Genomic DNA, 20,346 nt, shown 5'->3' with positions numbered 1-20,346 from the left:
CTTGAGCAAATAAAAACTAAGTATTCAACTTCGGTAACATTTATTTTTCACCAACCACAAGTACAATAAAGAAATAAATAGACAAAGGAGGGAGCAAAACCAAGCAGCAAACTCCCCGCTCTCTCTCCTGAAGAGCAACACGGAAGAGACTCCATCATAGCGTTTAGTAGTCAGTGAATGAGAGCTATGGCTCTGGATTTTAAATCTAATTTTGTCAGCCTCCTGAAATGGGTCATACCGGTGATATTCAACACGCAGTATAAGTAAATAGAAACTCGGTTGATAGAAGGACGCAGTTATTGCATGGATGGAGCAAGAACAATGTGTCTTAAATACATGCACACACGGGTTCAGATGACTGGTAAAATCACCTCTCTTTATTTAAATAAACCTCAACATTAACAACACATTGAATAAAAAAGTGCATTCATTTTTACATGCATCTGGGCTGATACACAATTCATCTGTCAATCAGATGCATTTAAAATCACTTCTGTGTGCTGCAGTGTATTTGATTTCTTAGCCAATTAAAAGACATACGGAAAAATAAAGCCTGTCAATTAGACAAAAGTCAATTTTATTTTTATTAAAAGACATACGTGTCCCCCTCATTTCTTTAATTTGAAACGATGCTCAATCTTACCCATACCCCACATTATCTTATACTGGCACCTTTCTATTCACACTGTTTTAAAAAAAACCCTTTCTTTTCTTTTAAACCTTCACTTACCCTTCTCTGCTTTTGCCCTTCTTAAAAAACAACCACATAATCTTATATGTGAATGTGCATTTCAGAATTAGTAATAAAACAGGGATAGTTAGTGTGTTTGCTTAACATAGCGTCAAACATTTTATGAGACTAATGTCATGTTTTGCTCCAAAATCACTATATAACATCAGTCGTGTTTGAAACAGTTAGCTTCTGTGGTTCCATGTTGCTTCTGATCACAGTGAGGCAGAATTTCTTTTAAATAAAATATTATACTGTGAGTGTTGAGCATCATGAGAATGAACCTGCTCCATAATGCTCACATCGTCTCATTTTGGGTACAAAACAGAAAAATAATACTAAAGTACTTTGAAACTTAGTAACTTGAGTCGGTTTTTCCGCAAACTGCTTTTTTACTCTTACTTGAGTCATATTATTTTTCAGTACTGTTACTTGTACTCAAGTAAATTTTTCCTTAAGTAGCAATACGTGTTATATAAAAATGTGATTTTTTTTTTTTCTCATGCAACTGCGAGTTATAAAGTCAGAATTGCGAGATATAAACTCAACATTCTGACCTTGTTCTCAGAATTGAGCTTATATCTCAGAATGCTGACTTAACTCACAATTGCAAGGTTATGTCAGAATTGTGAGATATAAAACAGCAACAACCTTTTTTTAGTTTTTATTCAGTGGCGGGAATTTGACTTCCATAGTTTAGACTGGATGAATATCTGGAGGGTCTCTGGAAACCGTTTAATGCGTTTGAAAAGATTGATTTTCTCCTCTCTTTGAAGAGTGAAGCAGAGGCCTGCAGGCGAGCCGATGGTGACTGACTCCTATAGTGGCTTTCGTCACCTACCAATCAAATTTAGCACAGCTGATTAATATGAAAGACATTAGGCTATTATAGATCTGCATACAAGAGCATATGTGAATAAGCAGATTTAGAGGAGGCTAGATTTGAAGTGTCCAGTTCATTTCTCGGTGGAGAAGGCCCTCTTCATGAGCGGCGGCGGCATCTTTCCCGCCTCATAGACTGAATCCGGTAGAGGAGTGCTGAGACAACACCAGTCTGGGATGCGGCCCGTCTCGCTGTAGTAGTCTCTGGACACCGAGCGACTCCCTAAAATGTCCTGCAGTGCTCCAAAAATATAGCACCTACATGGGGAGAAGAAACAAAACAAACTTGAATGAATGGTTCAAGGTTCAATGAAGAGTTAAAGGAATAGTTCACCCTAGATCACTTTAACACAACGTGAATGCAGAGGGCAGGAGTCTCAAAGCCTCACCTCCTAACCAGGCGGTGCAGTTGGGTTTGGCGGGTGGGCTGTGGATCCGGAAGCTCTTGGTAGCCGCATCGCGGTACTTGGGTTTCTCCACCAGCGAGCGGATCTCAGACAGGAGTCGGTGCAGGAACCCGGGCAGCATGGACGTACCGCCGATTATCACCAGGTTCTCCGACAGAACCTTACGAGTGTCGATGGGACACTGGCGAGGAACAGACACAGAACCAACAAGGTGAATGCTGGGAAAACCGAGGACGGCAAAGACGTCAACATGCGCTAGGTGTTGATGCTTACTAAAGGTGTTGCTTTGAAATTATATAACTTAAAAATAAATTATGCATTGAAGTTTTGGCAACCAAAAATGTTTAGCTGAACCCGCTCTGTAAGCGGCTGTTAATCGTGTGTTTCACATTAAAACAGCTTGAGATCAATAATGTGTCACATTTACTCCAGAAAAGACATTCAGTGTCCATAAACCTGATGAGATCATTCTAGGAGGAACATTATGCTTCTAAATTAAATATTATATTTGTTACTGAACTTTTGTCTTTATTATTTAATGTATGTTTACACAAATCAGCCACTGTTTATATTTCAACAACGAATTATTAATTAGCAGATATAAAAACTGACTTGCGTGCAATTAAGTTTGAATGAATCTGAAACAAGTGTTTATTACAGCCACTGTTTAAATGTTTACATGTCAACAAGGAATCATCTCATCTCTAAACGGCTTTATGTGCAATTTAAATGCTTATATACAACTCACTTATTACTTGAGTGTTGATTATAAAGTAAACGTGACAACTAATTGACTGTTTTTGGTTTCGTTTTACTTTAATTTCGTAACGTGGGATTTTTCAAAAGTACTTGTCACTAGAAAAACTTTCAGAATTTATCATTGTATCGCATAAAAATGGTTGAAAGGAACTTTTCAGGAATAAAAACCGTCGCCTGACGTCATGCAGAAGAAATCAGAAAGGCTTAATATGTTTAACAGTGAACAAAAACCGTGTGAGCCGCTTGATCAAGTGTTGTTTTAAAGTGAAGCTCAGTCTTCTGCTAAAGTTCCTCTTCGTTTGGAAGTCAGCTGGTCTTTCGTACCTTCACCAAAGTGTCCAGCAGCAGCGTGGCGATGGATTTCTCCTCATTGTCCTGCTCGAACAACATCTCGGCCACAGAGTCTCTGGAGAACAGCAGAACATGTGGGTCAGGTTAATTAACAAAACCCGTGTGTAAGAGAGAACGTGTCATCTCAAACATGTGACCTCGAGGTATTCCCGCTGGGATAAAGCAGATCATCACGTCTGCTTGAAGGCTTTTACCTGATGGCTCCCTTAACATGCAGAATCTTCTGTCCATCCAGAGGATACTCCACATCTGGGGGAGGAGCCGGTCTCTGAAGGACCAATCAGAATCAAGTTTAAACACATACTAATTCCACATCCGATCTTACAGAGTTAAACTGAAGCAGGGCTGTCAACGTTAACACATTAAATAAAGATTTAAATATGTTATTGGTAAATGATGTTCTTCGTGAACTATAAATGAAGATGGGACATGCAATCATTAACAAGTATAAAATATCACAGATGAGCAAAGCAAACAGTTAAAAACATGTTACACACTGTGGGATCATTTTTATATGAATATTAATACAGAATCAGTTTATTTTATTCCTTTGATAATGTTTTCTTGAATAGTGTTGTGTTGAATAATTTATTTAAATTTTTTAAAGGCAGCGTCACCATCAATCACAGTTGTAGAGCTAACAAAAAAAAAAAAGATTTTTTTTATTTATGTTTTTGTTCACCAAACCTGCATTTATGTGATGGAAAATACACGAAAAACAATTTTATTGTGAAAAAATATTATAATGTAAAACAGCTGTTTTCTCTGTGAATATCTGTTAAAGTGTAATTTATTTCTGTGATGTGCAGCTGTATTTTCAGCATCATTACTCCAGTCTTCAGTGTCACATGATCTTCAGAAATCATTCTAATATGATGATTTGCTGCTCAATTTTGTGTTTTTTCCCCCTAATATTTATAGCAATGATATATCCGAGTCGATTAGCAGCTTTAAGCATGTTCTCTGACCTCAGCGGACCCGTCCAGGTTAAATCTGGCCTCCTGGATCTTCATGCCCCTCTGCAGGTCACTAACGAAACACGTCCGCACTAAATACAGACAACACAGTTAGTTGTAACACAGTTAGTTGTCCAAGTCAACATGAAAGGCTGTTTGCAATCCGTTTTTCATTTTACAGACCAGTCGAGAGTAATGTAGAGTGATATCATATTTCGTGCATGAGGAGGCGTGTCTATATGACGTACCTTTGATATCCTCCACAACATCCTCTGGAATAGAGTCTGTGACAAAGACCAGCAGACTATTAAACACTAAGCAGTACATGAGCCATAAAAGCCTGATGCATCAAATATGATGCACAACAAATCGTGTGCTGTGACGTGTGTGTTGGATTACTGATGACGGTGCGCAGACTGAGTCCGGTGCCAGAGTCGGTGTCCAGCGTGCACTGCTCACTCAGCAGACTGTGCAGCTCCCTACAGACCAACAAGAGCACTTGAGAACACAAGCATCGTGATCCCACACACGCTTTTCATGCAATCCTCCACACAGACTTACCGATGAATGGCTTTTCCTCCCATCGGCAGAGCTTCCCACGCGGACAGGATCGGAACGCCTTCATAGATCTAGTGCACTGTTAAAGTCATCTAACCACTTCAAACCACAGATAACACTGTGTGTGTAAACACAACGAGCTGTTCAATCATTCAGACCAGGAATAAGAATTAAAGGATTAGTTCAACCAAAAATTAAAATGTGCTCACTCTCAGTTCATCAGAGATGTGGATGAGTTTGTTTCTTCATCAGATTTGGAGAAATTGCGTCACTTGCTCACTACAAGTGAATGGGTGCCGTCAGAATGAGAGTCCAAACAGCTGATAAATAATCCACAAGTAATCCACAGCACTCCAGTCCATCAGTTAACATCTGGAGAAGACAAAAGATTAAACACATCCAGCATTAAGACATTTTTAACTAAAATACATAGAGTCTATAATCCATAATAACAGTTCTTCGTATATTAGTTAAAAACATCTTAACGCTGGATGTGTTTCATCTTTTGTCTTCTCCGGGTGTGAACTGATGGACTGGAGTGCTGTGGATTACTTGTGGATTATTGTGATGTTTTTATCAGCTGTTAGGACTCTCATTCTGACGGCACCCATTCACTTGCAGTGACCAAGTGATGCAATTTCTCCAAATCTGATGAAGAAACAAACTCATCCTGATCTCAGATGAGGGTGCAGAGCACATTTACAGTGAACAGTCATGATATGGTGAACTATTAAATAGTTTAAGAGCTTATTTGCGCTCTAAGGATTCTGGTAACACCAGCGTCTCTGTATATCCACAGTCCATGACGAGAGCCGACTGGATGCCCAGAGTCATGACAGACATCAGATGACTCGGAGCAAACAGGACCGAAGGCACCTGCAACAGAAAGTACTTTTAACATTAGTGTCTTTCAGCAGACAGGACTTACACACGAGCGTTTATTTAAATGCCTTCTATTAGTTGTCCAAACGGAAGCATATCTAAATATCATTTTCAGTTAGGCTTCCCCAGACTCATTCATCTTCTCTATTATGAACTGCTGAGGACACAGACGCAGCATGACTTCACCTCGAAGTGCTTAAAGAAGACTCTGGAGAGCGTCTCTCTGAAGTGTGAGGGACAGAGGATGGACTCCACGATCACCACGCGCCGGTCTCGAGGATTCACCAGCAGATGCCTGAAGGGAGGAACAGCATCACGAGTTCAGCTGCCATGAACAAACACAAACCGCTCTCAGACAGAAGAGGACAGCGTCTGCTACCGGAAGTACAGCAGGTGGACGAACTCCTTCAGGATGCTGTAGAGCTCCTCGGTGTTGATGTTGTACTGGACGACTCGAACAGCCTGAGAGAGAGTACAGCAGGTGGACGAACTCCTTCAGGATGCTGTAGAGCTCCTCGGTGTTGACATGATCATAAATCTAATAGGTTTTGATGTTGTACTGGACGACTCGAACAGCCTGAGAGATGTTAATTGATTATTGTGATTAGAAATAGAGATAATTCACACAGGAGCATGAGACTGCTCTCAGACAGACCTCTGGAGATCCGGCACGTTTAATTTCACTGGGAATGATGAACCTCGGGCCCCGTCTCTCCAGCAAAAAACCACATCTACACAAACACACCAGAGCACACCAGACCATCACCCATCAAACACATCAACACCAAAAATATCTCTGCTTCACATTATGATATATAAGGATTATCTGTAGTTAAAAAAAAAAAATTATTAAATTTTTAAATTGATAATTTGGTTCTTATGTTTGTATATTTGATACTTTAATATAACAATAATACTGATACTTTTTGTTTAGTAGTAAAACAAATCCTTTTAAGGACCATTAAGATTTTCTATATTTATATATTTTTTAATAATAATTTATTATAATATTTTTACTCGGCATACATCAACATAAAGGCTTTTTAGGACCATTTATATATATATATATATATATATATATATATATATATATATATATATATATATATATATATATATATAATTTGGTTTTAAGTCAATACATTCGTTAAGAGTATTATCATTATTATATATATTATATATATAGATATATAGATATATATATATAAATAAAATCATATTAGTAAAGAATAATAATAATAATAATCGTTACAACTCATACAATAATAATAATAATAATAATAATACATAATAACAACTCATACAATAATAATAATAATAATTACAACTCATACATAAATAATAATAATAATTTGAAACCAATATTTGGTTTTAAGTCAAATAATTTTTGGAGTATTATCATTCAAAAAAATACATATATATATATATATATATATATATATATATATATATATATATAAGATTAGTCAAAAATAAAAATAATAGCTACAATGATAATAATAATAATCTGAAAAAATAATAATATTATATATATATATATATTATATATATATATATATATATATATATATATATATATATATATATATATTATAATATGCATAAATCAACATAAAACCTTTTTAGGGACATTTGTATGTATATATATATATATATAATTTGTTTATATAATAATATAACTTTTTTATATTTCAGCATAAATTATGGAATAAAATATGACTTCACATTTTATGGTATTTTACCATTAGTTTTTCAAATAACGTTACTCGCTGAGTACTAAATTACTGCGTTACCCTGGTATCAGCGAGGTAACTGTTCGAATAACATGGTAGTTACACGCTATCGTGCTCCTAAATCCACGGTAACAAAATATTTGTGTGTCAGTGTCATTGTTTTCAAGAATAAGGACGTATAAATACGTATTTTTGACTAAATCATCGTTCACATCACGAGATTATTTATAAGACCGCACTCACTTTGTGTACGCCGCTCCTAAATCAACGACCACGGCCGTCTTCTCCCCTCCACTGCCCAAGCCTTCGAACAAGGGCATGTTATCGATAGAAAAAGAATAGAAGTGCCAGAAAACAGAATTATTGAAGTGTAAACACAGCGCTGACGAACACCGCGTCACACGGAAGGGCGGCCGGGGTCCTTCAATGGCTGCCCCGCCTTTGCCTGACTGACAATCATTTCGGCACCGGTTAATAATATTCAAAACACACAAACATTCTCCACACGGGTTTATATGATCATACTGTTGTGTTTTTCAGTGTATGGCTCCGCTGACCTGAGATCAGCTCCTCACAGTCTGTGGGAATGCTCATATGACGAATCACTCACTTCATCCTGATTTAATTAATATCTTTTAATTTTCGTTATTTCTTTATTTATTATTTTCATGTTTTATTGATAAAGAGTGATATCATTATAAGTGCGTATGTACTTAACGAGTACTTCAAAATATAATAATAATAATAATAATAATAATAATAACTATTAGTAATAATTTGAAACCAAAGTTTGGTTTTGAGTCAAATCATTTTTAAAGAGTTTTATTATTAAACAATTACTTTCAAAATACAACAACAATAATGATAATAATTAATTACAATTAATAACAAGAATAATTTGACACCAAAATTTGGTTTTAAGTCAAATATTTTTTCAAGAGTATTATCATTAAATATATATAAATATATTTAAAAAATAATAATAGACATCAATAATAATAATAATAATTATAATAATGATGATAATAATAATAATAATAATTTGAAACCAAAATTTGGTTTTAGTTAAAAAAATATATATTTGTATTACAGTATCATAATAAAAATATATAAACATATTTTAAAAATAACATTAGTCATTAATAATAATAATAATAATAATAATAATAATAATAATAATAATAATAATTTGAAACCAAAATTTGGTTTTAAGTCAAATAATTTTTCAAGAGTATTATCATTAAATATATATAAATATATTAAAAAAATAACTATAGTCATCAATAATAATAATAATAATAATAATAATAATAATTGAAACAAAAAAATGGTTTTAAGTAAAAAAAATATATTTGTATTATAGTATTATAATAAAAAATATATTTTTAAAATAATATTAGTCATTAATAATAATAATAATAATAATAATAATAATAATAATAACAACAACAACAATTTGAAGCCAAAGTTTGGTTATGAGTGTAAACATTTTTTTATGTGTTTTGTCATTAAAAATTAATTTAGAATATTTAATAATAATCATAATCATCATAATAAATAAGTAATCATAACAATAATTAGTGGTGTTGTGTCTGACAGTGACTGCAGATCTGGCGTCTGCGCAGCTGCTCGTGACGCGCGTCTGCAGGAGTGCGGCTCGATGTGACGCACGCGGAGCTGCTGGTAATGACACTGACGGCGCGGTCACGCACAGCAGGTGAGGATGAGCCTCATTACTGTCCTTCTGTTTGTTTACCTCGTAATGAAGCTGAGCGGTCAGTGTCTGCGTGCCGTCACGCTCTGGACTCGCGACGCAGAGACAGTCCAGAAATAACGCGCGCAGCGCCACAGAAAATCACACGCGCGTCTGCGAGGATGTTGGTCTGAGAGGATGCAAACAGAGCGATACTGATGTGTTAACATGACTGCGTGATAGAGTATTGTAGAGTAGAGTATGTGTGTGTGTTAGTGAGTGTGTGTGTGTTGGTGTGTGTGTGTGTGTGTGTGTGTGTGTGTGATTGTGTGTGTGTGTGAATGTGTATGTGTGTGATTGTGTGTGTATGTGTGTTAGTGTGTGTGTGTGTGAGAGTGTGTGAGTTTGTGTGTGTGTGTGTGTTACTGTTACTGCTGCAGAACTGAAATTTTTTTATGCAGAACATAAAAAAATGTGCTTCAGAACAGTGAATCGTTTTGTGAGGCAGTGACTGATTCAGAGTTTCACCATCATTACACATGCTATTTAAAATCTTTAGAAGCGATGTGGAAATTTGAAAATGAATGTCTCTTTTGAACTGCTAGTGAATCACCTGAGTGAACAAAGTCACGAGTTTGAATCAATCGGAGCGGTTCCAGAGTAAATGACTCACTCAGTTGATTCGGTTTGTCTAGTTCTCCTCTTTCACGTCTTCAGTCATGTTTTCACGACACTGTCAGCACTACTACAGGCTCTGCTGATTTAGTGAAGATGCTAGGGCATGTTCCTGTCAATAAATGTCTGTTGTCTTTTGTTTCGTCCCCATAAATGCCCAAATCAAACCTACACCCTAGGTGTTAAAGTAAATGTCTAAAAGCAATGCATGCCCCTCATGTCCATAATATGAAAATATAAACTATCTTTCATTTATATAAAGAGCAAAATCTTGAGTTCATACCACAGCGCATGGGATTTTATCTTCTACAGGAAGTGTGCATTGGTCACGTTTAAAGTGACGGATCCATAATGTTCACCGGTGCAACTTTCCAAAGTCTTCTGTTGGTGGCGATCTGTCTCGTAAGCTGGGCCGTCCCCACAGGAGAGACGGATGGAGACCCCGGAACGCCCAGGAGACCTTCATGGAGAAGATCTGCTGAAGGACAGATCACTGGGTTCAGACTCCTCCGGTCTATCTCTCCCCAACACTTCCCTGACCATCACACGGTCATCTGCAGCGCATGGAAACCAGGACAGACGCTCCCGGATGGATGAGCGACGGAACACAACGCCTCCGTCCTCCGGAGACTCTCATGTCCCTCTGTCTCTGACGACGCCTCCTGCTGGAGATCTGGAGAGAAGCTCGTCTGCGGAGGACAGAGGACCGACTCCTTCAGCTCTTCAGACAGACTCGTTCAGAGACTCCACGGCTGAATCCGGACTGAGCTTCGGCTCCAGACTGCTGGACGCTCCGGAGACCTGGACGGAGGCCGATCATCTGCAGGCAGGTCAGGGTCATCTGTTTCGCTCAGAGTTCACGCAGAAGTATTTCAGAGAAAGAACGGAGCCTAAAGACGTAATTAAATAAGAGCTCTACAGTGAATGTGGAGCAGCTCAGTTCATTTGATCTCTGACGTTTGGTGTCAAGTTAATTTTTTTTTTAAGTTGTGGTTGCTTTTTGTTTTATGGTGTATTTGTTTATGTGTAATTATTAATATTAATTAGCTGCATGTACGTATGATATGGTTAGAATTAGGATTTGGGTTTGGCTTACGGTTACTTGCATGTAATTATGCATAATTAATTGTTATTATAAAACGAAGTGCATGTAACGTGTGTAACAAGGACACCTTAAAATAAAGTGTTACCAAAAAATCTTAAACTTATTTTGTGTCAGCTTGTTACAAAGGCAACATTTTCTCATTATAAATAACTAAAACTAAATTTAAATTATTATGTGTTAATCTTTTACTTATTTTGTGTTTTCTTGTTATAAAGGCAACAAAACTGACAAAAATGCACAACAAAATTACTAAAATTTTTAATTAAAACAAAAAAATAAATAGATTATTTTCTGATTATAAATATATTGAAATAAAGTGTTATTTTACACATATTTTTTTAAAAAAATTATAAACTGACAAATACATTTTTATATTTTCATTTTCATTTGAAGTTTACATTTAGTAATTTAGGTTTTTATACTGTTTTTTTTATTTCAGTTTTAGATTTAGTTATTTTAGTACATCGTTAAACTAAATGAAAATCATTTAAAACTTAATTTCAAGTAACACAAATGTTCTTTTATGGTTTTAGTTTTAGTTAACTATAATAACCCTGGTTCAAAATATTAGCAACAATAATAAGAGCATCAGTCATGGTGCATTACCACAGAAGCAGATTTGGTATCTTTAGCGATCCGAGCCCAGTTTGAGATCTCATCTGAAACCCAAGAGATACACATCTGAGATTAATGAGAAGGATTTGTGTTCCAGTGCAAGTGAATAAAACTCTGGATGAAGTGGAGTCGGTTTGTTTCAAAGCAGCTTCACAGTAATAATCAGAAATAGTGACAGTGTTAATGTTCAGTTATGAAGCTGTCAAGCAGCTCTACAGAAAACAATAGAGTCATTATTCAGATGAGTTGTGTTCAGTAACAGTGTCTGTGTGGTGAAGTTGCTGATGTGAGTCTGAGAGCGTCCCGCTCCACTTTGAACCCTCAGCGGACGCCGCCGGCAGCCTAATTACTTTCTATTTTGAGAGCTGCTGGAAGAAAGTGGAACTGACTGCTAAAAGAGGCGACACACATTATTCATGCTAACACGTCCTGACGGCGTTGATGTTCTCGGTTCACGGTGTCTGACATTAAATCAACATGTGTCAAATATCAGTCCAGTCACTGTTTCAGGCTGATGCTGCGTTTATAAAACATTAATGCATCAATAATGCATCTGGAAATCACTGAAAATGCAAAGTGGGATTGCAAGGACGCATCAGATGAAGCTTAACTAGATCATTTATTTCTCTTCACTAAATGAGTTTTTCGACTGAACTTAGTTCTTGTATATCAGTTTATTTTCATGATGCACTTCATTTTCCTTTCATTTCAGCTAGCTGCCAAATAAAAACTTAATAAACTTATTATAAACACATTTAAAATAAAAACAAACAAACATAAAACTAGGATTAAAATAAACTTGAACTAAAATCAAATCAAATATAAAAAACATTTCTCATTTTCATTTAGTTAACCTGATGCACTAAAATAACTAAAACTGAAATAAAATTAATAAGAACTATATAGACATATAAAAATAAACTAATTAAAATTAGAAAAACGCACAAAGAATTACTAAAACTGTTACTAAAAATAATAAAATAAAATATTTTAAAAAATGTATTTTATTTCAGTTACAGTTTATTCAGATACAGCATTTCTCATTTTCATTTAGTTTAACTTGATGCACTAAAATAACTAAAACTGAAATAAAAATTAATAAAAACTTATAGACATTTTTAAAAATGAGAAAAACACAAAAAAGCTACTAAAACTCAAAAAAAGACATATAAAAATTACATTTATTTCTAAATATTAACAAAAACTATATTTTTATTTTTTAGATCTTGAGCAAATCTGAGCCCAGAGTTAAATTCTGAGAATATGAGAAGTGATTCAGATATTTTGTCTGGACTGCTTGTGTGTTTCTTTTCCTTCTCCAGAGGAAGTGAGCGTCTTCCCTTCCTCTCAGGACGTCAGCACTGAGGCCACCATGTCCTCCGAAGACCTTCCTTTGATTTTTGAGCCGTTTGAGGACGTCACGGCACCCGGAGCATCATCCGGACCGTCTGTCGCCATGACGCCAGCGGCCGTAACCGCGGGAGACCCAGAGCTGGAGCGGATGGTGTCCATGGATACGGATCACACTTCCTCTGACGTCCGTCTCTCAGGAATGCTGGAGACGTCTGGAGTGACAGAGCCAATCACAGAACCCCATCCGGAAGCAGAGCATTATGGGACGACACAACGTGAGAATATATAACAGTGAATGGGCAGCGTTTTTTTTTGAGTGAAAAGTTCTGATAAAAATGTCACAATAATCCACAAGTAATCCACAGCACTCCAGTCCATCAGTGAACATCTGGAGAAGACAAAAGATGAAACACATCCAGCATTAAGATGTTTTTAACTAAAATACATAGAGTCTATAATCCGTACCAGACCTTAACCAAAAACCCCTTCAAATCCCACTGACTAAAGAAATACGTCATCCCTCTACACACACAACACGTGCTGTCTAACTTCTGATGTAGAGTGTTGATATTCTGAAAATGCTGTTAAGTTACACAAGCTCATATAAAGTGTTCTGATTGGTCCAGCAGGTGATGACGTCACACAGAGCTCCGTTACCCATCAGCCTCTGACGGTCTCTGAGCGCGAATCGAAAGGTTTGTACGTGTGTTTAAAGCAGCGGCGCTGGTGTCCGACGCGCTGAGAGCTGACCGTCTCTGTGTTACAGAGGAGCCCGATGAAGATGAGGAGGATGAGGAGCTGGACTCTGATGAGGAGGAGAGCGAGGAGGACCTGACAGAGAGCGCCATGGCACCGCCGTACAGCCTGATCCCTCCTCCTCCAGTCTGGGTGCAGCGGAACCAGGGCCTGGGTGAGAGTCGAGTCTCACATTCCTCTCATCTGATCGTCATCATTAATAAAGCGTCTTCACTCTCTGTCTGTTTGCAGTGCGGAGCTGGGTGGAGCTTATAAGAGAGAAGGTACAACTCCTTTGTTTTCATACTGATGCTTTCAGTCCACAACACTGCTAGTGAAGAATGCTAGTGTTGCAGAAATGCATTACCAGATTATTTAATGTTTCTAAAAGAAGTCTCTTCCGCTCACTAAGATAATTAAAAAATGTGAAATATTATTACAGTTTAAAATATCTGTTTTCTGTGTGAATCTCTGTTAAAGTGTAATTTATTTCTGTGATGTGCAGCTGTATTTTCAGCATCATTACTCCAGTCTTCAGTGTCACATGATCTTCAGAAATCATTCTAATATGATGATTTATCATCAGTGTTATCATTCTAATATGATGATTTATCATCAGTGTTGGAAATGTGATTTTTGATGATTAATATTTTTTTAATATGATATAATGCTCTTTTGAACTTTATGGGTGTATGTGGATCCTGAAAAATAAAATGCATCACAGTTTTCACGAAAATATTAATGTTTTCAACACTGATAATAATCAGAAATGTTTCTTGAGCAGCAAATCATCATATGAGAATGATTTCTGAAGATCATGTGACACTGAAGACTGGAGTAATGATGCTGAAAATACAGCTGTGCATCACAGAAATAAATTACAGTTTAACAGAGATTCACACAGAAAACAGCTGTTTACATTGTAATAATATTTCACTGTTTTTACTGAGTTTTGATCAAATAAATGAGCAGAAGAGCCTCTTTCAGAAGCACTACAGCGCTCCGCTGGTCTCTCGCAGGCTGGTTATGTGTCGGGGATGCTGGCTCCGGTCGGGATTGGAATAGCCGGGGCTCTTCTGCTGGTCGGCGCTCTGTACAGCATCAGAGTGATCCATCGCAGGAGGAGGAACAGTTTCAAACACCAGAGGAGGAAGGTACGCCATAATGTCAGAAGTTCTGAATGTTTTCCATCACAGGAGCTCCTGAAAGCTTCGGTACCTTTTAATCTGGTGATTTCTGTTGGATGTTGATGACTTTCAGCCCCCCAGAGAAGTGCGCAGCGGCCCAGACAACGCCATGCTGCTGGCCGACAGTTCAGAAGACGAGTTCTGAGGAGAATCATCCGTGCTTCAGTCCGGACACGAACAGCACAAACACTGAGGAGATACAGGCAGTGCATTCTTTCAGAATCACAATAAGACGCTTTGTCTTCAAGCATTACACTCTTTTGAGAAACTGTATGTAAAACATTTAAAATACTCAAAAACAGCATTATTTCAGTATCACTGAGATGCTATTATACGGTTTAATAATATTTAGAGTCACTTTTTATTTCTGTATTTCTGTTTTCATTAATATATGTGTGTGTGTGTGTGTGTGTGTGTGTGTCCATATAGTTTATTAACAATTTTTTTATTTCAGTTTCAGCTTGTTATTTTAGTTATGTTTTTTCAAGTACATTGAATATTAAATTAAATGAGAAATACAATTAAAATTAGAATTTTTATCTTGCAAACTAAAATATTTTTTTTATTTATTTAAAAAAAAATCAAGTAACAAAAATGTGTTTTTAAATGGTTTAATTTTTTTTTTTTTTTTTTTTTTTTTTTTTGTAAATAAAGTGTCTTGGGTGAATGTTCACTCAAAAGTTAATTATTCCATGTGTTTATTTCTTGATATTTTTTCAGGTTTTGGTCCATAAAATGTATAGCATTACATTCTTCTTCTGAAGTATCTGCTGTTAGGATGCCGTCATTAGTTCAGAAACACGATATCAAACATTAATAACAACTGAGACGTCTGTCAGCCAATCAGAATCCAGTATTAGACAGTGATATAGTGATATAATAATAGTGCTTCCTCGTCTACAAACTCAAGACCCACAATGCTTTACAATTCTGCAAGATATCTATAAAATAAAACATCATCAGGCATATTATTATCGTTGCGTTTAGGAAATATTAAATTGTTACATATGAAAATGAATCCTCTAAATGAAAGCACTCGTGCAGCATAAGGTGAAAAATCTGAAAAAAACTCTATATTTTATATGAGTGTAAAATGGAGATATTTTGTTTGATTGGAAGCAGCCTCACTCACACACATCATGACAGCAAATGTTGTACAGGCTGTTTTGACTGTAAATATGATCGTTATGATGTTGTTTTCATGTCTGATCTCGTTACGTGTTTGTGTTTGATCTGATTAGAATCATAGATTAATAAATTCATTGCAGCTGTTAGAGATCTTTACAGTAGGAGGGTGTTCAGTATCTATAAGTGTACAGGAACACATGAAGGATTCACAGCACATCACTGTAAATACACTCTAATAAAATATCTGATCATGTATTTGTGCAGTGCTTTCTTTTTCTGTTACAAGTGTATTTATTTGCATTTTTTGGGGGGATAATTTTTGTACTCTTTTAGGGTTTTTTTCACACTTGTGGTGTCCCTGATCAAAAATAATTGCTTATAAATCTCTCGTTATGCTATATATAATCATCAAATTGTGATTTCAATCTGTTTGTTGGTCGTAGCTGATGACTGTAAATTAGAAAGTTGTCCGTCTTGACAAGAACAATTTATGTACTGAGTTTGGTGTCTATAGCTAAATCTTTCAGTTAACACAAGTTTTGTGTTTCTTCTTGGAACTGATTGATTGCAGGCATTGATATGATATGCAGCAGAACTAATAAATAAACAGAAAACATGCAGTGAAGGAGTTTTAGTCAGACTGCAGTAACAACTAAACACACACAGGTGGCGCTGTAGATCCTGTGTCTTTATTCAGAGTGAAATACTTCTCATTCCTCACTGAATCCTGGCTAAAAGCACATGAAACAGTGCTCAGTGCAGGAATACACAGTGTCACGTGACCTCCACGTGTCCATCAGTTATTGATCAGAAATAACAGGATCATGTGAAGCACTGCATGAGACACTGTATCCCACAATACACTGTGCTCACATTCTTACACAAAACTGGATGAAGAATACAAAACCATATTTATTTGCATGATAACAGGACACATGCTGAAGTTCTGATGATATACTGTCAAAATGTTATATCTGTAGATCATATTGCATACTGTTTCATATATTATTATTATTATGTGTTTAAATACATGCACACATTTATATCAGGGCAAAAGTTTGTAATAATGATGATTTTTTATATTTTTTTAAAACCTCTTATACTCACCAAGTCTGCATTTATATGATGAACGATACATTAAAATAGTAATATTGTGAAATATTATTACAGTTTAACAATGCATTAAACCATGATACATTTGTTCAGGATTCACAGATGAACAGAAAGTTCAAAAGAACAGCATTTATTTGAAATAGAATCTTTTGTAACATCTTTACTGTCACTTTTGATCAATTCCTTGATGAATAAAGTATTCATTTAAATATTTCAGTCATTTAATTTCTAGTCTTGAGGTTTGATCAGGAACATGTGAAATGTAGTCTACAAATGAAACATCCGTGTGTGCTTTGGATCTGTTATCTCTATTATTATATATTTACTAACATCTTTATTAATATTTATAATGTATTGCTATTTAGCTTTTATTGATATACTTTTTGTTTTTAGTTTTAGTTCAGTGTTTAGTATTAATGTATTTTTTTATATCATCATTAGGTTTACTTCATTTTTATTTCAGTCAGTTGCGAAGGCTTTTGGTTTACTGCTTAAATGCTGGAACTGAAGTATAAATGTTTATGATTTACAGCAGAAAACAAGTCAGTTGGTGGGACTCTGTGAATAGTGTTATATTATTATTAATAATAGCTAATAATAATAATAGCCTAATCATCACTCTGCACAGATTAAACTGAAATAAATAATAATAATAATTAATGGTGTAGAAACAATTTTCAATCAGAAATTGCTAGTAAATTGCACAAATAATTACACAGATATAACAAGTAACAAGTGAAATTTTTGAACTATAAAGAGTGAAACACTATATAATCTGTGTTTTATTCATAACTTTTCAGTCTGGGAAAGGGAATCAGTTACAGTCGATCTGTCGAGCTTTTCAAACTCAGTCAGACTCTTTGTTTTGTTCTCTTTTAAATAGCTATAAATATATATCCTGAAGCCTCTATCATGGTGTGCATTATGTTCTAACACGGAAATATTTCTTCAGTTCTTCAATTAAACGAAGGGAAAATGGTCCAAAAATTAGTTTTTCTATAAAATATTTTTTTTTTTTTTTTTTTTTAAATGCACATTTCTTTAGAAATCGATTGATTAAGAAACCCCTAACTCATGAAAACCAGAAATAAGTATATCCCTATATCATTTACCCTTCACTGAAGGTACTCATCCTCACTCTCATCACATCATCCTAATATACCACAGTGGAATTCCGAAACTTTGAATTTATTTTATTTTTTCAGAATAACAAGGAAATGAGTAGAAATGCATCAGCTCTGTACTACAGAGGGTTAATGTGAGATCGTTTATTTTTCCTTTGGTGAAAACTGGTTGGTGCAATCTAATGTGCTTCAGCAGGGAGCGTTATGTTCGAAAGTTATGACGATAGTAATGTTAATAAAACATTCATTCAGAGTTCTCTGGTCTGGAATTATGTTCTCAAAACGTTAGCACAAAAACCTTATTTATACATCGAGCATGCAACATTTTTTCTCCTGAAACATGTTAAGCTATATATTAAATTCTTTTTCAGAACGTTCAGAGAACATTCAAAACTAACGTTTTCATATTGAGGGAAAAAAATGGAAATAGAATGTTCCCTTAACGTTCATATAACCAAGAAAAACATTTATAAACATTTTGGACGTGCGGAAATAACATTTTCATAACTTAATGGCGTTCTCAGAACTTATTTTGTTAGCTGTGGAGATATTTACATCATTTAATCGCTTAAAAAGTTTAAAGGTCTTAATAGCCGCATGAATAAGCATGCATTTGTATTGATTTATGACAGCTTCATTCTTTACACACTGATTCTGAACGCTTTGCTGATGGAGGGATGTTTGTTCTGAATCTAAACGGCTCTCGCTGATCAAAAGAGGCCCGTCAGGTAAATCTAATTACCGGCAGCACTTAATTAAGAAGAGCAGCCCCAGGAGTGTCGAGGAAGTGTAACTGAATGAAGTCGAAGGGTTTAGCGTCTAGCTCGGACACAGTTATGTCTGTGCTGTTTATATGCTGCAGTTCTGAGAAAAAAAGTTCGAATTGTGACCTAAGAAGTCGCAATTTATCTAGGCCTATTTTTTAATCCTAAACCAGAAAAAGAAAAAGCGATGAAAAAAAAGGTCAGAATTCTGAGTTTAGCCTGTATAGAAATTAGGCCTATGACTTTTTCTCAGAAGTTAAAGTTATTTTTCCTTCAGTGTGTAGTGTGCTGTTAATGTTTTGATTCTCTTTACCTGCAGTGACTCGTTCGAATCGAATGCAGCATGTGTTCAGCTTAATAAAGTCCTTCTTCATCGCTGACAAACGATTGGATCCTTTTGCACGTTTACTGTAGGTGCTTGCAGGTAAATATTCCACGTTGTCTAGTGTTTTAAAGTGTCAGGTTACTGTTTCACGGCGTGATAAAACCAAACGATTCAGTGCGTGAATGAGCCGTCCGAATGATTCAGACTGAATCGCGAACCGACTCGTCAACCGATTCATTCCCAGACTTTTCTGTTTTATTCGAAAACATTTTCTTGAACTCCCCCTGAGATTTATCGAACATTTTAATAATTTAACAACATGATCTGATATTCATTTATGGTCACATCACATGACATACAAGTAAACAAATAAAAACTCTGAATTGGTGAAAAATTAGATATACATAACAAGATTGGGAAGCAGATTTGAATCGTAGTTAATCCGTTCATTCCATCTCCTAATACTGTGATTGGTCAAAGAGTTCTGAAAGGAACAGAATGTCATAAATGTGGTCATGAAAATCATCAAAGAGGAAGTACCTCCTGTAAAGTTCACTCCAGTGTCAGTGACATATTTAGACAAAGTTAATGTTACGGATATAAATCTGTTTTAAATAAAGCAAAATGTTTTAAACTGTTATCAAATTATATTTGTGGAGTATTTGGACAGCAATAATATTATTCAAATGTTTTAAGAATAGTTTCTGTTTGAAGCAATCTTTGGCATGTTTTGACTAATGTGGGACAGTCAGTATAGGCATACTGTTATTCAGCTGATAAAATGTGCATTAAGAAAGTTAAACGCCATACATGTATTTTTGTTACATTTTTGGGCTTATAATGCAGCAGTATTATTTGTTTTAAGATCCAGATTCAAAATTTAGAGACTGTTGGACAATGGGATCCCGGACCCCCAGACAGCAACATAGTGTTGGCCCAGATCCAGCCCACATCTGGTCCGCGTGAAATCCATGTGGGCCGAAACTGCTTGCTGTCTGGGACCATGATGAGTCCGTGACTGTTTATTTCTGCTATGAAGTGTTTTATCATTACAAGTTGCTTAACACGTGCTTTTGAAAATACATTCCATATTCTTACCACACACTGAGTAACAGCTCTAAAGACATTCCATGTTCCAAAATTTTGCTTTCTTTATAAAGTCCAATTATTCATTTTAACTACTATCGTTATTATTATTATTGTTGTTGCAGCCAGAAATCTTACATTCTTTCTCAAATAAATTATTTCTAACCCAAAACATTTGAGCACAA

General features: G+C 35.6%; 2 protein-coding genes across 4 annotated transcripts; one reads left to right on the top strand and one right to left on the bottom strand.

Annotated features, from left to right (window-relative positions):
• Window positions 1-1,568: 1,568 nt before the first annotated feature.
• LOC109113293 (actin related protein 10) lies at window positions 1,569-7,687 on the bottom strand. Of its 2 annotated transcripts, none has more exons than XM_042755895.1 (13): window positions 7,502-7,687; window positions 6,181-6,256; window positions 5,905-5,987; window positions 5,712-5,820; window positions 5,412-5,519; window positions 4,647-4,714; window positions 4,485-4,564; window positions 4,334-4,369; window positions 4,098-4,177; window positions 3,324-3,397; window positions 3,103-3,184; window positions 1,997-2,200; window positions 1,569-1,863 (listed from the first exon to the last, which is right to left on the bottom strand). In XM_042755895.1, exons 1-13 carry the CDS (start codon window positions 7,576-7,578, stop codon window positions 1,687-1,689), a joined length of 1,254 nt encoding a protein of 417 aa, XP_042611829.1. In that variant the 5' UTR covers window positions 7,579-7,687; the 3' UTR covers window positions 1,569-1,686. The 2 variants fall into 2 exon arrangements, with proteins under 2 accessions (XP_042611829.1, XP_042611828.1); XM_042755894.1 differs by having other exon boundaries at window positions 1,569-1,870; window positions 2,002-2,200; window positions 7,502-7,686.
• Window positions 7,688-8,834: 1,147 nt separating this feature from the next.
• Window positions 8,835-15,019, top strand: LOC109045061 (armadillo-like helical domain-containing protein 4). 2 transcript variants are annotated; one of them, XM_042755901.1, is made up of 8 exons: window positions 8,835-8,975; window positions 9,939-10,456; window positions 12,669-12,974; window positions 13,329-13,394; window positions 13,466-13,609; window positions 13,687-13,718; window positions 14,454-14,588; window positions 14,695-15,019. In XM_042755901.1, the coding sequence occupies exons 2-8, from the start codon at window positions 10,060-10,062 to the stop codon at window positions 14,764-14,766; spliced, it is 1,152 nt and encodes a 383-aa protein (XP_042611835.1). In that variant the 5' UTR covers window positions 8,835-8,975; window positions 9,939-10,059; the 3' UTR covers window positions 14,767-15,019. The 2 variants fall into 2 exon arrangements, with proteins under 2 accessions (XP_042611835.1, XP_042611834.1); XM_042755900.1 differs by having other exon boundaries at window positions 8,836-8,975; window positions 13,326-13,394.
• The last annotated feature ends 5,327 nt before the right edge of the window (window positions 15,020-20,346 follow it).

Source organism: Cyprinus carpio, unplaced genomic scaffold, assembly GCF_018340385.1.
Source record: "Cyprinus carpio isolate SPL01 unplaced genomic scaffold, ASM1834038v1 S000006754, whole genome shotgun sequence".
Lineage (NCBI taxonomy): Eukaryota > Metazoa > Chordata > Actinopteri > Cypriniformes > Cyprinidae > Cyprinus > Cyprinus carpio.
This window is presented reverse-complemented; position numbering and strand designations above follow the sequence as displayed.

What these genes read in the sequence shown, in the direction of transcription:
- LOC109045061 (XM_042755900.1), top strand. Translation starts at nt 10,060, where the DNA reads ATGGAGACCCCGGAACGCCCAGGAGACCTTCATGGAGAAGATCTGCTG. An exon ending in GCAGCGGAACCAGGGCCTGG is followed by an intron (nt 13,610 to 13,686) that starts GTGAGAGTCGAG and finishes GTCTGTTTGCAG; the next exon opens with TGCGGAGCTGGGTGGAGCTT. An exon ending in TCAAACACCAGAGGAGGAAG is followed by an intron (nt 14,589 to 14,694) that starts GTACGCCATAAT and finishes GATGACTTTCAG; the next exon opens with CCCCCCAGAGAAGTGCGCAG.
- LOC109113293 (XM_042755895.1), bottom strand. Translation starts at nt 7,578, where the DNA reads ATGCCCTTGTTCGAAGGCTTGGGCAGTGGAGGGGAGAAGACGGCCGTG. An exon ending in AACGTGCCGGATCTCCAGAG is followed by an intron (nt 5,988 to 6,180) that starts GTCTGTCTGAGA and finishes ACTCTCTCTCAG; the next exon opens with GCTGTTCGAGTCGTCCAGTA. An exon ending in TCTTCTTTAAGCACTTCGAG is followed by an intron (nt 5,520 to 5,711) that starts GTGAAGTCATGC and finishes TTTCTGTTGCAG; the next exon opens with GTGCCTTCGGTCCTGTTTGC.